We start from the raw sequence: 17,292 nt of genomic DNA, 5'->3' as shown, positions 1-17,292 counted from the left end.
AAACATAATTCTCTTTGGCTGAGGTCGCAGATTATATATATATATATATATATGCATGTATTCGATCGTTAAATTATGCTTTTGCGCAAGTACCTACTAAGTTATGCTGCGTCATTTCTACCTCTGGCTCGCCATCACCTCCTCTACCGGTTCCCCCACCACGTAACTAACTGTTCCCATTGTGCGATCGGAATTTTCGTAACGCTCGAAAATAGTAGGGCCCTCGGAAAAGAAGTTTCTCGCCAGTGCTTGTCGGTTATGGCTTTATCGCTCTACTGTTTGCTCAGACTCGCCGATCCCGGCTTGGCGCACGATCTCTAAAAGCGCGGGGGCCCTAAGGGCGACACCGGCTCTCGCATCATACGCCTCTTCGCCTCTAATGCCGCACGCTCGTTGCGTCCGGTAACACGTCTCCGGAAATTTTAATCAGCGATCATGTTGTTTAATTTTTAATATTTAAGATAAAGGCTCACAATACTGTATAGGTACGAAAGTGTTCTTTCAAAAAAAAAATATAGCTCTTGTAAACACCCGTTTTATCCTATTCCAAGATCCAAAATACATGTTAGAAACGAAATTGCATAACTAAACTACCATGGGTGGACACATGCAATGGCTCTTGAATGCTCTTACTAATAAGACACTTTCAATAAAGCTTGAGCGGTTTGCAAATAGCGCTTTAAAACTTGGAGCTCTACACGTCGTCTGCGGTCTTGAATATAACTCGAAATGTCCCTGTAAAAACTAACTGGATTTAAGAAGAAATACTTAATTTTTAAAGATAATGTTACTGGTTACATTATGACAAAACATTATTCATCAAATATTTTATGCAAGCTTAAAATTTTTTGGTCAAAATTTTCAAATATGAAAATCCAACTATGAATTTTAATGAATTGTACTACTTGGATTATGAAATTTTCGCTGTCTGAGTCCGAACAAAAAAAAAGTGACTCATTCCTCGCCAATATTGTACTATGCATTAATTCACTAATATTTACTTATCAATTATAATTAAATTTATGGCACATAATATCTAGTTTTAACAAGAAAATACTGTAATGTTATTATGTCATTCACGGTGCAAAGCCCACAAGCTGCAGGTATAAATTTTTTATCAGATTTTCATCATGTAATGCATATTGAAAACGAAGCCGGATACAATTTAATTAGTTCTTTTTTTTTTCGTACGGCTGCAGAAAATTAAGCGGTTATGCCCATCAAAATTAATAGGAAATTTATTTACTCGAAATAGAACCGCGTGCGATAATTTGTTGAAATTAATTTCTTATTAAACTTAATTATTTTTAATTTGATGGGAAACTGTCTTCTCCTAGTTTTTATCTTTTACCGTTTTCCTGTTATATTTTGAGAGTTTAATTATTATTTTTTTTTAATTCCACAAGAATAGAAGGGCGCCCGTGTACTAAACTCCGTTGTAATTCAATTTGAAAGTTGGTTTATTAGAGTCTCGTCCAGGAATATTTAGAGTTTCAAATTTTGCTTTTATCTATACGTTTTAATAAAAAAAAATGTGTTTTAAATTTTCGTTTTGCAAATTTTTGTAGTAATTTCCTTGTATCAAATAATACTTAAATTTGAAATTAATATCTGCCACAATTACACTCCTAATTTTCCCCACAGCGTGAACGATGGACATAAAAGGCGTATATGGTTAATGCATCCCTGCTTACTTCAGCTTAAGTCTACATCCGTGTCATGATCATTACATGAAAAAAACTTAATATTCAACGCTTACGCATGTTTTGCTACTTAAAAGCTATTAATGAATTTTATAGTAGATGATAAATGTAAACTGTTGTACGATAGTAGATTTAACATGTTTTCGAAAAAACTTAAATAGAAAAAATATACATTCATTACGACCATTTCAGTAGAAAGAAAGAAAACATGTTACTGGTGGTTTTACAGAAATTTTAATGAAGTTTTTTATGCACCTAAATTATTTTATTTATTTATCACAAAATACCATGAACGTATACTTACCCGTTGATAAGATTAATTTTAGTAATATATTTGCAGAGTTCTTCCTCTCCGTAAGTGTAATGTAAATTTAATAATTTGTTTTTGCGCTAATAAGAGATCTAGGCTATGTATCAATGCGCACATTCATTTTATTATTAAGTGACTAATTCTTTGAATATGTTTGAAACAAGAAATTACTTTTAATAAGGTTTTATTTATTTTTATGTTGCAGGTTCAGCGCTATGAAGGAGCTTCAACTATCTTTGGTCCATACACCCTGCCCATATACTTGCAGCAATATTCCAAACTGGCCAAGGCTCTCGCTACTGTAAGGGACATTCACTTTGACATCTTGAAGCTTTGTGCGCCTGCATGGAGTTTCAAAGGCTAATTGAAACTTTTTTTTTTCCTTTTTCGTGATCAAACATGAAAATGTCTGGAAAGATGAGAGCCACACCCGAACAGTTCCGAAGTTCTCCGAATGTTACCGATAACCGTAAAAAAAACCTATACCATATTATAATAATGTACATATTTCACGGTCATATACTATTTAAAACAACGCTAATCAGACCCATCCGACATTTCATTTTAGTTACTACTAACTAACGTACCCTCCCGAAATAAAAATATAGATCTATTATTTATTACACTAACCGAACATAACCTTTAACTTCGGTAATCTTCGGAACATTTCGGGCTGTTGTTGTCTCTATCATCCCTGTGGACTGTAGGTTATATCCTGTCTGGGAAAATTTGTAAACATTACCTGGGAAACACCCACTCCATATGAAAATGAACCAGGACGACAAGTTCATACGTGATTGTTTCTAAAACATTATACTACGGCTATTACCGAATATTTGCAAAAATACTCTTTATCTTAAATGATCTTGAAAGGCGCACTTTAAAGTGTGTCAACCGACTATGTTGACATTCCAAACAGTCATAAGGATCCTTACATCAGAATCGCCGATGCAGTCTTCTGTGAACATATGAGTCGCAACCTTACATGAATCTTCGTGGTCTTTCGGGGGCTTTGTGGTGCTCCCGTTAGTAGAAATGTGACGATGTCAGTATTTTAACGAGCCACTGATAAATTTGGAACACGTACAAATTAAAATTTGCTCAGAAATATGTTGATCCCGAAGAATGTGTAAACACACAAAAAAATTCCCTCCAAAATCTAGGTATTTCTTTTTAAATACACCTGGTTGTGTTAACGTGGGAAGAATCCAAATATCCTTCCACGACTAGTTTTTAGCTAAATTCAGACTTTAATTTAAAGATTCCTTTGGTTAAGGCTGCGTGGGTAAAATATGTGTCCTCACCGCCAGGAACCAGCCAGTGAAGAATATTCAAAATTTTAATGTAACTATAAACCATTTATATTAAAGAACACCAATAAAAAAAATGAAAAAAAGTATTTAAGTTTAAGAATAAAAAAATGGTTGTCTGTAAAATCGGTTTACGGACGATAGTTTAACGTGACAACGTCATAACAAAACATTGATGAAATGATAGTTTAACTAAAGTACTAAATTTAAAAGCTACTTTTGAAAAGCCCGCCTTAACCTATTTAATATAATAGTAGATTCATAGGCCAATCGAGTGGAAGAGAGATAGATGCGGCGCAAGCGTACAATGAGCGTAACGGGACACAGCGTAACGGGACAATGTGCGTAACGGAAAACTTTTTCGTGCGTGCAGCCGGCGTTCATCGATTTATTAGTCGTTGTCACGTCAAAAGTATTAGTAAATTTAAGAAAGAATTTTGGCTTTGATCTCCAACACAGACGCTCGTGGTGCGCTGGGGCCGAGATTAAAATTCGTTGAGAATATTTTACGTTTTAATGTCTTAAAGTGCTCAAAATGATATGCAATTGTGGCCCCAGGCACGAAATTTTATTTATAATTCATTAATAATAACGCCCATCGCGATAAACAAAGAAAAATATGTATTGACGAGTGCCTGGTTTCCGCGGAAGACAAAGAGCGTAACGGGAGCGTAACGTGCAGCTGGTGTTCATCGATTTATTAGACGTTGTCACGTCAAAAAAATTACTTCCCCAAAGAATAACATATTTTTAATGCCTAAATGGTTTGTTTGCAAAAACCTATTACGGCTCAGTCTCAGGGCGAATTGGATATTTCATTTTCTTCTTGATCAATTATTTCATCAATGTTTTGTTATGACGTTTAAAAGGTTAAACTATCGTCCGTAAACTGACTTTACAGACAACCAATTTTTTTTATTTTAATAATAAAAGAATAAATACTTGAAATTATACTAGTAATCAGATTTTTAAAATGCAAGAATAATTAACCTTTATTGCCGAAATTGTTGTTGTAATAACCAATGAAAACCACATTAACTTTTCACTTCACTTTATAAACAGTCGACGAAACAGTTCAAGTGTAGATGACTTGTAATTAATTTTAAAAACTGGCGTTTAGCTATAAAGTTTAAATATAATTATGAACAAGTTTTCATATAAATAAATAATCTGAAATCAAATATCTATCATCAATTATATGAATCACCATAATTTTTTAGTCAATTGTAACAACATATTATTACTGCACTCGCCGACAGATGCTACTTTTTTTTAATAAAAAAAAATAATACTTGAAATTATACTAGTAATAAGATTCAATTTCTTACGTACATTTGACGTAGAAATTAATTCATACTACACATTTATAAACAAAGTTTTAAGTTTTCACTTCTGTCGGTGCGGCGCGGCGCAAGCATACAATGAGCGTAACGGGACAGCGTAACGAAAAAATGTGCGTAACGGGACACTTTTTCGTGCGTGCAGTCGGCGTTCATCGATTTATTAGACGTTGTCACGTCAAAAAAAAACATTATTTGAACACATAAAGAGTTATCGTTAACACGTCACGTAACCATGTAGATGACGACTTACATTAATTTACTCCCTATCCAAACCTTCCTATAGAAGTTTTCATTTCAATAAAATTATATAGATATTATTTCGTAATAATCTCAAAATATCAATGGGAGTATGTATGGAGAATTTGATTTGTATAACGAAATTATTAACCCTGATGTAGGCTATTACCAAGAATTCTGTATTCAGGAGTACTGAAAGTTCCAATAAAATATAGTTGTATTCAAATAAAACGAATATTTCTCAATAAGTAAGCAAATCTCACAAAACTAGTGTCATATTCAGAAACTGATCGATTTAAGGTCAGTACTATCATTACCTAAAATTCCAGCGATGTCAGTATGAAATATATCTTTTTATTTGACATCTCCAACACTATCATTGATTAAATACTTAATTTAAGATTTTGAAAATGCCTATGTTGCAATGCAATGCAATGCAATGCAATGCAAACAGTTGTTTGAATAGCTTTCCAGTATTAGCTGCGCATATTAGGCACGGTAAAACAAAAAAAAAGCCAAAAGTGAAATAACAAGGTTAACTTTTTTGTGGCTTTAAAACCAAATAAATAAAATTATATACAATAACTTCATGCTTGTAAGCACACACATATTTTAACTAAACACACACTTTTAAAATCTAACATTTATTTCAAAATTACTTTACCATCCACAGTGCAAGCTCTTTACATATGTTTTTTTACTAGTCTATAGTTCTATATAATTATTGTACAGCGGGATTGTAAGTTTGTTTGCAGAAAATCAACTAAAAAATTGCCAGACTAGTTATACAAATTATATTTCACTGTTATGAAATTACACAATTCATTTTGAACGAAGAACATAAGAATACAACATACTACAAGTACCGCACGTGTTATTGACACACGAAACGACAGTAAACTCGTGAAATAACATCATGTCAGTGTTAAGAAGACTGCAAGTATCCGCTCTACCACTCTGGTTCTGGGGTAGAGCGCCTGTCTTGTGACTTTTAGGTCCCGGGTTTGCGCCCCGGCTCCTCCAAGGCGGATTGCCCAGACAAAATGGTGGCATTTTCTCTGGTAGGAATACAATCCCTTGTAACAAGTCAGGCTACCAAAGAAACAGTGGGTGGAACAGAAAAAAACCTTCCAGGTGGCTTCCAAATGGGGAGCCCGTTTCTTTTCTTGGGCTTCCCATGCGGTGGCCATTCCGAGGGTTTCTCCGGGGGAACGGAGTTTTGTAAAAATATTGTTTCTAGTTTTGTAGCGTTTAGTTTTTAGTAACTGTAGCATTATCATTCCAACATGTTATAAATAAAGCTCAAACAAACATTTAAAACATTAAAAAATTTTTGCTTTTGTGTGAATCTGTCGGCGAGTGCAGTAATAATAGATTATGTTACAATTGAATAAAAAATTATGTTGAAAAAAAATTGATTACAGTTTATTTATATGAAAACTTGTTCATAATTATATTTAAACTTTATAGCTAAACACCAGTTTTTAAAATTAATTACAAGTCATCTACACGTGAACTGTTTCGTCGACTGTTCATAAAGTGAAGTGAAAAGTTAATGTGGTTTTCATTGCTTATTACAACAACAATTTCGGCAATAAAGGTTAATTATTCTTGCATTTTAAAAATCTGATTACTAGTATAATTTCAAGTATTTATTATTTTATTATTAAAATAAAAATGATTCAAATTTATTCATAAAAGTATGCAATAATTTAATCAATGTTTTGTTATGACGTTGTCACGTTAAACGATCGTCCGTTAACTAACTTTACAGACAACCAATTTTCTTCAGACATTCCCTCGGAAATTACTTGAATAATAAAAAATTTCAAGGGGTTAGAAAGTTTACCTTTGTTTAGCGTGAATATTAAATAATGGCCTAATACGTGACGCACCCCCTTAGCGACGTGTTAATATTGTGTCTCTCTGCTCGCTCGCTGTTTGGATATATACTGATTGCTTGATCTCCCAGTAGCTTCCAAGCTACTGTGGGCTGCGGGCGCTTAGAAACATGCACAGAACAGGGAGGGAGACATAGAAGTGTGCCACTTGCAATTGGAACTGAAACCATGTTTAGCGCGACATGTGACGCTATCTATTTAGTAGTCCCATAACTACTAGCAAAAAAAAAAAAAAACTGTACGGTAGGTTAAAATCCAAAGTTTTAGGTTTATAATGTTAATTTAACTACTTAACGACTTATTGCTTGGTAACACAGATTTAAACTGTGCTGTTTTGTAATAAAAAATCAAGTTCTTTATAAATTAGTGGGAGATGCAAAATTTCTAGTATGCCACACACAAAAAAAAAATATGTGTCTAACAAAGTAAAGTGAATTAATTTTCAATGGTTTGTTTAACTAACAGCTTATGCGTTACTTTATCACAATCAATATATTATGAAAGCTACCATCTAGCGGGATGGTCCATAACTACTTGGAAAAATTCGATCTCAATCTTGGCGGATAGAGTGTCTCCCAGCGCGGCAACTGGGTCGTCGGGCGGACGGGATCACCAGAGGTCACCCGCGGTCACGAAGGGTGGATGTGTGTTAGTGAGGCGGGATGATAAGTGCGACGCTCGCTTGGTGCTTCTAGCGCGGTGTCGCCTCTAAGCGCAAGGCTCTGAACTGGCGCGCAGTCTTCTCGTCGTCACATGATAACTGTGAAATTTGAGCGGTGACCGTAACATTATATGGCGGAGAAATGAAGATAAAGGTGTTATGAAAGCCCCTTAAGTGCTTTCAATAACCTGTACTAATTGTTTAATGCCTAAAAATTACTTTGAAAACACGCGTTTTAGGCATTTTAACGCTTCTAAAAATATAGTTTAAAAACTTAATCCGAAATCAAAATTACTTTTCGGCCCTCAGTGGAACTCTTAAATGCTTTTCGTAAGCAGACCTCACTCGGATATCTTGAGTAGTTTTGAAATCGCGTTGTTTCTCCTGAAGCTCTTCACACCGTATGTGTGTCCGGGTAGGCGGAGCCCTTAAGGGCCTACCTGGGCACACATACGGTGTGCAGAGCTTCAGGAAAAACAACGCGATTTCAAAACTACTCAACATATCCGAGTGGGGTCTATTTACGAATAGCATTTAAGAGTTCGCTGAGGGCCGAAAAGTACTTTTAATTTCGGATTAAGTTTTTAAACTGTATTTTTAGAAGCGTTAAAATGCCTAAAACGCGTGTTTTCAGAGTAATTTTTAGGCATAAAAAAATCCGTACAGTTTCTTGAAAGCACTTAAGGGGCTTGCATAACACCTTTATCTTCATTTCTCCGACATATAATGTTACGGTCACCGCTCAAATTTCACAGTTATCCTGTGACGACGAGACGAATGCGCGCCAGTTCAGAGCCTTGCGCTTAGAGGCTATACCGCGCTGGAAGCACCAGCGAGCGTCGCGCTTATCATCCCGCCTCACTAACACACATTCACCCCTGACGAGGCGGGCCCCTTAACGCGAGCTCGCCGCTAGCCTGGTTCACCCGGGGCGAAGCAGCGGGGCGTGGTCGTGCAAGCGACGTGCGGGCGGGAAAGGACGAGCACGGACGCGGAAGCGAACGGAAACTCAACACGGTACGTGTGAACGTGATCCGATTTGAGCTCTGCAGGGCACGTCGTGGCTGATGATCGTGGACCCGGGTTGAAACTAATACAAACTTGGGAACAGTCGAAGATGAGGTTTCGTTGAAAGATGACGCGTAACACGTGCATATATATGTATGTATATATACATAAACACACACACACTCGCCAGGGACGTGTAACATAACTTCGGTAACGAGAAAATTCATGTGTTCCCATGCTGCACAAACACAATTATTATACGAAACTAAATTCCCAACGTGATAAATATACGCAAATTGTGTTTGAAACTATATACTTCTGGACGCGAATCACACGTAGTTCCCACACTCGCCGCTAGAATTTGTTGCTGGAGCAGGTAAAGGATTTGAAAAAAAATACTAAACCCCGGCTTTGGATCTGATTTTCGACCAGGAATTTGATTAAAATACTGCCCATATTGTTAGAATTCACTAAACAGCCAATACTATGAAGTTTCCCTTTGGCTTTGTGAACTTTAGTTCGCGTCATCCGCAACATATGGCAGCTCCGCGGTTTTATATTTCCGTTCAATGTGACTTACTTTCTATGCTACTTCTGTTCTATTCGTACAATTACTCCTGCCAAATGCCATATACCGAGAGGTAAGAAGTAACACATCAAAAAACTTTTAACAGGACACCTACCTGGGGTCTTGCTCTCAAAGTTATTGAAGTTTTTACATGTGGACCTATCTCAAGATACTTCACTCATATTTTCATCGTTATTGTTTTAGGAAGCCTACTGTGTTTGATCTGTGCTGTTTTCGTACTGCTGTACAGAAAGAATGTTTCGACACATCGTTGTGTTACCCTGTGCGTCGTTGTGTTGTCTATTTCATCTATTTAGCATCATTGTTGAGATATTCTGTATGTCATTGTGTTGTCAAAAGTTATTTTTTGTCTTTATTTACTGACCTTGTTGCTACTGTCTCATCATTGTTAGCCAACTGTTTCCGTTTGTGTTGTAATAATTTTGACTAATTACGTCCACCGAATTTTCTGTGCTGTCTATGTTTCTAATTTTTTGATTGTTTTCTGTGTGTTCACACAGGCTTGTCATTGAGGTTCCTTATGACATACACTGTAATCAGCAATGTTGTATGTATAAAAATACATATTTAATTCATCGATATAAATTAGAAAAATAATACATGTTGCTTTATTGTGGTAATTCGTACTTTAATTCGTATACGTACAAGTATGCTGACAATAATTTTGGCCAAAAGACATTACATTTTTAACAGAAGACCTTTATAATGGTATTTTAAAACACAGTGATCACTCTAACAACATTTTTAAACTTTAGAAGCAACATACAACTATCATCTGATAGGCTGAATTTACCACATTGCAGGTTAACTTCCACAAAAATTTACACACAACCAAAATAAAATAAAAAATCCACGAAAAGTGTCAATGGTCTAATGAAACTTCCACAGAACATGTCATTAAAACCGCCACGATAAAAAGTAGAAAATCTTCCAAGAAAGCTCTTAGTATGTACTTCAGACAAGTAAGAATTATTTCAGATTTGTCATTTAAATTTTGAACATTTATCTGTTGATTTTGCTAATTTAAACCCCCCCACTCGCCACCTTCTAGGACTCAAGTATAGTTTCGTCACGTTTGTTCGTGCCTGTAAAAATGCCTTTGATGTTCATGAAACAATCCTGAGACTTCTTCCCTGTATTGACAGTACTGCTTCCCAATTGAATTTTTATTCAAGACATATATCCTTATTTCACGTCTAAAAGACATGCATCCTTATTTCACTTCTAAAAGACAGGTTTGAGACGAGATCACCTATATCATCGTGGCTTTTGGAACACTCGGGTTCTAAAGTTGTTCTCATCAGTTTTCCCACCGGGACAATCTTGATCCAGCTCAGAGGTGAACTGTTTGTGATACTCCCTTGTTGAGGGTTTCTCATCGGCTCAGAGCCCTCAGGAAAAATACCGAGGAGAAGCACTGGGGTGAATGGGTTTGCTACTCGTATTTGTTGAAATAATAAAAAAAAAGACTCGAAGAAATGCTTGCGAAGTTCTATTCACGCGACAGCATCTCCGAGGGGATCTTTCCGGGATGATCTGTCTGCGGGGGAGTCTTCTTCTCGCCGACTCCTCACGCGCCACTTGCCGTGTCTCGCGTGTCCTACCTTTCGAGGCGAGGGCGCTCTCGGTAAAGGGAACCCCATTCGACCCTTTCTGCTGCCCTCCCCTGTCTGGTCGTCGTCGCACACACGTGTCTCTCGTCGCCCGGCCCCGAATCTCTTGACCCCCGCCCACCTACAACCTCTCCTTCGACGCGTTGGGGTGAACTGGATTACCCCCACGTCCTCCGCGAGAGGCCCGGACAGAGCTAGGGCTTTCGAGTGCCGACCCTTCAACCCTTCGGTTCCCGCCACCCCAAGTGCGACCTCGAGTATGTCGGGTCGCGAAGTTTTAATGGAGAACGACTAGTTAAATTGGTTCGGAGTTTAATGGGGGGACCCGCAAGTAGACAATAGGGATCCGTCCTTTAACGGTACCCCTTCTTCGACATTGAATTTCTCGCCCGCGAGTTTACAGCTTTTTTTTTAACGACTGTGCATATTTTCCCCGCAAGAATGACATCCCTGTTTTCAAATCCAGTTACATTTTTTTCTGCGCGTGGGAAAATGATTGGCAATGCTATATTTCCTACGGGAAAGTGCAGAAAACATTTTTTTCTAAACGTTATAGCCTGATAAATTTAAATAACATTTTAAAGTTAGATATTTTTGACCCAAAAATACAATTTCAGGTGAATATTTGTTTGTAAAAGTCTTTGAATTCATGACGCTTTCGGTAGTAATTTCTAAAATATTTATTGCATTATTATTCTAACTAAACATCCTATTTTTCTATAAATTATTTTTTTAATATTAATTAAGATATAAGAAAATTGGCACATTTTCAACTATCTAAAAAGATAAACAAAAAAATAAGATTACAAAACATTTGTCCTATTTTAGTATTTAATTAATTTTCGAGGAATGACTAAAGAAATATCTAAGTGAATTAGAATAGTGAAAATTTGACAGATGATATGCAAGGGAAAAAAAGAGACCAGCAGAACATTAAAAAATAATGATTGAGATGCTTTTAAAAAACATCTGCATAACTTAAATTATTTATAGAGGACATGAAACATTACCTAATTTTTAAAATAATGTAAATGCTCTTAAGCCACATCATTTGACTTTATTAAAAAGATTATTTATTAATTTTTGGTGAAAAGGGTTACTAGTTGACCATATTTTGTAGCTGATATATATTTAAATGGCACTAATATATCAGATTAAAAAAGTATACTTTAAAAATCTTAGGTTTTTTATTCTCTTTAAGGATATCAAAATTTATTATTAATTACTGTATAAATTTTTTTAATTACGTATTTATTTTGACAGTTTGTCAATACAAATTATAAAATTTATCAAAATTTCCCAGAGTATAACATTTTTAATTCATTTAGAAATTTTTAATTTATTAGATTATTTAACTGATGTTGCAGAATGAAATTATTTACAAAAATACCTAATCTGATTTAAACATTTTAATATTTCATTTTTTCTGCAGAGTAATATTAACACACTTATTAAAATCCCATTCATTGTGAATGAAAACGAAATCTTTATATAATGGGATATAAATTAATATCTAGAATAAACTTCATTTTAAAAATTGGTAATTTTTTGGGGGGAAATTGTATTACGGTGATTATTTCCTGTTCAATGATATTAGGCAGATCAATGAGGTTAGTGACATTAAAACAAAAAAAAATTGGTTGTCTGTAAAGTCGGTTTACGGACGATAGTTTAACGTGACAATGTCATAACAAAACATTGATGAAATGATTGATCCAGAATAAAATGAAATATCATATTCGGCCTGAAACTGAGCCGTAATAAGTTTTTGCAACCAAACCATTTAGGCATTAAAAATATTATATTCTTTCAGGAAGAATTTTTTTTTTAATTTTTCTATCGTTTGTATGATAAAATTTACCTCTGCATACTCTTATGAATAAAATTGAATCTTTTTTTATTGAATTATCACTAGTTTGTATGGCTACAAAGAAGGAGTGAAATGAAATCTACATTTTAATTGATAAATTTACTTTTATTTGCATTCATTAATTCAAATATATTTATTACTTTTGTAGTGTCTTGCGCGCCGTATTTATTTTTACAAGTACGAAAATAAAGGTATCGTAGCGGGCGGGATTCGTTCCGTCAACCTTTGAATTGATAGTCAGCGATGCTCACCGCACGGCCATTAAGCCATATTGGAAACAATTGTTTCAGATGTTATATATATTTTTAAAAATTTTGTTTTGTGTTTTGGAAGTTTAAAGAACGTGTGTAGTCCGACATGTACTTTTAAATAACCGTACCGATTGTGCTGAAAATCGGTGGACGTTCGTTAAATTACATAATATTAATAATTCAAACGACGAAAATATGATTGAAAAGTCAAATCGATGGTTGTTCCAATCGAGTGGAAGAGAGATGCCATGCATGCGTACAATGAGCATAACAGGACACATCCGTAGTGGGACAATGTGCGTTACGGGACACTTTTTTGTGCGTGCAGCCGGCGTTCATCGATTTATTAGACATTGTCACGTCAAAATTTGGAAAATAAAGATGTTACCCCCAATTATTTCAATGAAAATATTTTGCTTAAGCAACAAAATTCGCATTTTTTGTAGAACTTCATTCAATTAACATAATCCAGACTCTTAGTGTTCTGTATTAAATATTTTCTCTGTTATTTGTAATTAAAATGATGTTCAGTCCCAACTTCAAATAGTTGTATTAGCCTTGGAAGAACTTTAGCGCTTTAGTCGTATTATTTTTTCAACTTAAATTGTCGTGATGCACCTGCAGCCAAAGTTTGTTGGTCGAACTCAGACTTATCCTGTGCATGTACGTGTTTATATAAAAGCGAAATACCACTCTCTGACTCACTGACTTACTCATCACGACTTCTCGAAAACTATAATACTGGGAAATTTGGCATGTGTATATATTTTTTTTTACATAAGCTTCCGCCAAGAAAGTATTTTACGACAATCAGTTTTCAAGAATGGTTGCGAGTCCGTTAAAAAACACAATTATTCCCGTCCTACACACTTGAAACTCGCTAGGGATGTTCTTTATATTACAATAGACATCAACTTAAAAAAAGTAATTTTCCAAGGCTTGGGAGAGGAAAAAAAAGGGGGGCGGGGGTTTCGGGAGAATTAAAAACCAAAAATTTCGCGTTTTTCATCGATATCTTTTGCGAGGGCGTTTAAGAGGCATCAGGCCTCTCCAACTTGCAATTTTAAATATTTTGATATAGCTTGCAATACAGCTCTCGTGCTAATTTTTTCTGCTTTGACATGGCATATGACTTCAATTAAAAATGTTTTTCAGTTATCATTCGATCTTTACCCAACGAACATGGATGGTGCTAAGTTAACCCGGGTGGACCTAAGGTTTACTTCTTCTTATTCTAGCATCACCCGTGACATATGCATAGGGACAGGAAAAATTCGCGGGTTCAATGACCTGCAGGACGAACTCCATAGTTCTACATACACTCGGTCAAATGTCTCCCACCCATTGGCTGCTGTCTTGTTAGACGTCCCAGCGTAGCAGCTTGTGATTCGATAAAGCTTCGGTTGGGTGTTTCTCGTCGGCCCAGCGTCATCCAGGGTGAGTTGTGAGCCAATGGCAGAGGCAGCACTGAGGTATAACTATTTGTATTTTGGCCTGTATCGCGAAATGAATTCGCGGAATTTTTTCCCGGTCTCTACGTGTACACACGTGATTGTTTCCCCCCAGAACGCGCGGCTGGCGGAAGGTCCTCTGCCGGAGGACTTCTCGGACAAGCTGGTGTCCTTCGTGGCTCCGGTGCTGTTCGACAACCCTCCCTTCCGCCGCCAGTTCGGCGACGTGCTGAGGCAGCCCGACAACGCCACGCGGCCGGGGGAGGTCATCCACGTCGTGTTTGTGAGTCGAGTTGGTCTCGCGGCGCTCCGGCTGTCGGCGCGACGCTAGGGATAGGAAAAATTCGCGGGTTCAATGACCTGCAGGATGAACTCCATAGTTCTACGTACACTCGGTCAAATGCCACCCACCCATTGGCTGCCGTCTTGTGAGACGTCCCAACGTAGCAGCCTGTGATTCGATAAAAGCTTTGGTCGGGCGTTTCTCATGAGCCCAGAGTCATCCAGGTGAGTTGTGAGCCAATGGCAGAGGCAGCACTGAGGTGTAACTATTTGTATTTCAGCCTGTCGCGAAATGAACCCGCGAATTTTTCCTATCCCTACGCGACGCACTCGTCGAGACGTCACAGTTAAACCAGCAAGTTTTGAGAATCTCTCCTCCTATTTGATAACCCAGCCTTCATGCCTAACAGGATTTTAAGGCTGGGGCCCCCCCATGGGCATGGATGCGGATACGCCGCATACGCAACCAGGAGGGGTGTCAGAACATTAAACTAGCAGACGTTGTCCTGCCAGACGGGTGGTTTGTGTGTAATCTATTATCTATAGAGTTGTTTGAAATTTTTCTACATTTCAAACTCACCCGCCAGATTACCGATCACAAACCCTTTTTTTGTTGTTGTTATTTAGAATCAAGGACAGTAAAAAAAAATCGCATAATACCATAATTTTCGTGGCGATAGGTTGAACGGAGTGGAAGTTAGTAGTGTATAATAGTTCCTCCAGGCCCAGGGTTCAGGGTGTGGTGGCTGTGCCGGGGTGCGCCATCTTGGATTCTGACGTCACGGCGACCATTTTTGGTGTCAAATTTCGTCAAAATTCCTCAAAAAAGACTCAAAATTCCTAAACATTTCACGTTTTAAACCTCAAAACCAACGTCTTGAAATGTCCATATTGAGGCTTAAGAATCCATATCTACAGCCTCCGATAAGCCTCTGACGCCATCATGGATTATTACGTTACTATTGCAATTTTCGTTACGGCCGCCATATTGGAAATCCGTAATTTTTATGCTAGAAAATCGGGAAAAATTTAAAATTTATAAAAAAATAATTAATTTTTTTATGAAACACACATGTACTGGGTTCAAATGCAGCAAGGGCAAAAATAAAAAAATAAAAAATTACAATAGATCCTACCTTCACGGAAGCCGCAGGCAGACTGACCTCCCGCCACTAATGCCAGGGTACATATACATCACCAGATAGTATGAGGCCACGTTCGCCATCTTATTTATGTTTGCTGGAGTCCACCATCTTGTTTTTGTATGATGTAATGCGCTACAATCGTTTTATTTAATTTTTACCTGCTAGAGTGCAGTAATAATTTATTATTACTTTGATGCCATCTTGAAATTTGGATGCCATCTTGGAAATCCGTAATTATTTAGCTATAAATATCACTCATTAATTTACTGATTGATTAGATCGACCCCTTTCCATGGTTTGATCCCTGTGTGATGCAATAAATATAATTTTATGTAAAAAATGATATAAATAAATTGTATTCAAAATCCTAAAAGCAGCATAGGCTCCTAGTCTACCAGCCTTCAGTAAGTCGCTGTGTCTGCCATCTTGAAACATCCTCCAGTAAGTCGTTGTCTGCCATCTTGAAAATTCGTAATAATTAACCTAGAAATTCGGGAAAAAGTTTAAAAAAATCACTAATTAATTTACTGATTGAATTGATGGATTCCTGTCCTTGCTTCGATCCTTGACCGATGCAAATATTTTAATTTTATGTAAAAAAAATACTTATTTAATAAATCATGTTAAAAATCATAAGAGCAGCTTAAATTTTTCTACTATTAGCCTCCCATAAGCCGATAAGGCTGCCTTCTTGAGAGTTTGTATTTATTGACCTAGAAATTTGGGAAAATTCCAAAATTCATAAAAAAATTCACCTATTAAAATAATTATTGGCGCGATAGATTTCCGTCCTTAGTTTGATTGTCGGCCAGTGATAAGGATAACGAAAGCTTAAAATAAATTTTATATTCTGTTTCCCATTACCTTTCGTGGAGTTTATTAATCATTCACTCTACGAAAATAATCACTAGACAAAATACCTGTACAACGAATTAAAAACATTGCCGCTATACTTAACATGGAAGTCTAATTTTTCGATACTTAGAATACATTCCGACGAGTTCATGAAAAATGCATATAGGCCAAGTGTCTACGGACCACGAGACCAGGTCACGATCAATGTCAGTCGTATAGGCCAGACATTTCCAAACCTCATGACCATCTTCGTCGATAGCTAATATAACATATTTCAGCCATAAAGACAAAGTATTCGAACTGTCAGACCTGAAGTATCGATGAAATCAATTACAAGCATTTAGACCAACGGATCATGTTTTTACGCCTACAAGAGGACCAGGAATCCTTGAAAAATGTTTTATCAAGACAAAGAGGTTTTGGACTAGTAAATATTCAGAGCTACTACAGATTTCACATCTAATGAACCTGCTGTTAGAAGAGAAGTTATGTTGAGCATATATATATGTGTAATTTTAACATATATATGCAAGTAAGTGCATGTTCATCATACTAGTGCACACTTATCCTTGATTAACTGTGGTACTCTGCAGGTTTCAGGACACCCCAGAAACAACCCCAGGCATGGCGACACTTTCCTCACAGTGGAGATGCGTTTAGCCGATGGCACCTGGAAGACTGTGGCCACCGATGCCAACTGGGAGACCAGGTAAGCTACCACATCTTAGTGACAAGAAGAAAAAAAAAAGGTTAGATGTTCCAA

At 36.6% G+C, this 17,292-nt stretch overlaps 1 protein-coding gene across 3 annotated transcripts in view; it reads left to right on the top strand.

The window, feature by feature from the left end:
* Positions 1–17,292, top strand: part of LOC134542928 (neutral ceramidase) — a 179,120-nt gene that overhangs the window by 152,221 nt on the left and 9,607 nt on the right. For all 3 annotated transcript variants that reach the window (XM_063387525.1, XM_063387526.1, XM_063387524.1), the window contains 3 exons: positions 2,219–2,314; positions 14,363–14,530; positions 17,123–17,238. In XM_063387525.1, the coding sequence (XP_063243595.1) occupies positions 2,219–2,314; positions 14,363–14,530; positions 17,123–17,238 (380 nt within the window). The remainder of the gene's footprint in view (positions 1–2,218; positions 2,315–14,362; positions 14,531–17,122; positions 17,239–17,292) is intronic.

Source organism: Bacillus rossius (genome assembly GCF_032445375.1).
Source record: "Bacillus rossius redtenbacheri isolate Brsri chromosome 9 unlocalized genomic scaffold, Brsri_v3 Brsri_v3_scf9_2, whole genome shotgun sequence".
Lineage (NCBI taxonomy): Eukaryota > Metazoa > Arthropoda > Insecta > Phasmatodea > Bacillidae > Bacillus > Bacillus rossius.
Note: the sequence above shows the minus strand (reverse complement) of the source record. Positions and strands in the feature narration are given on the sequence as shown.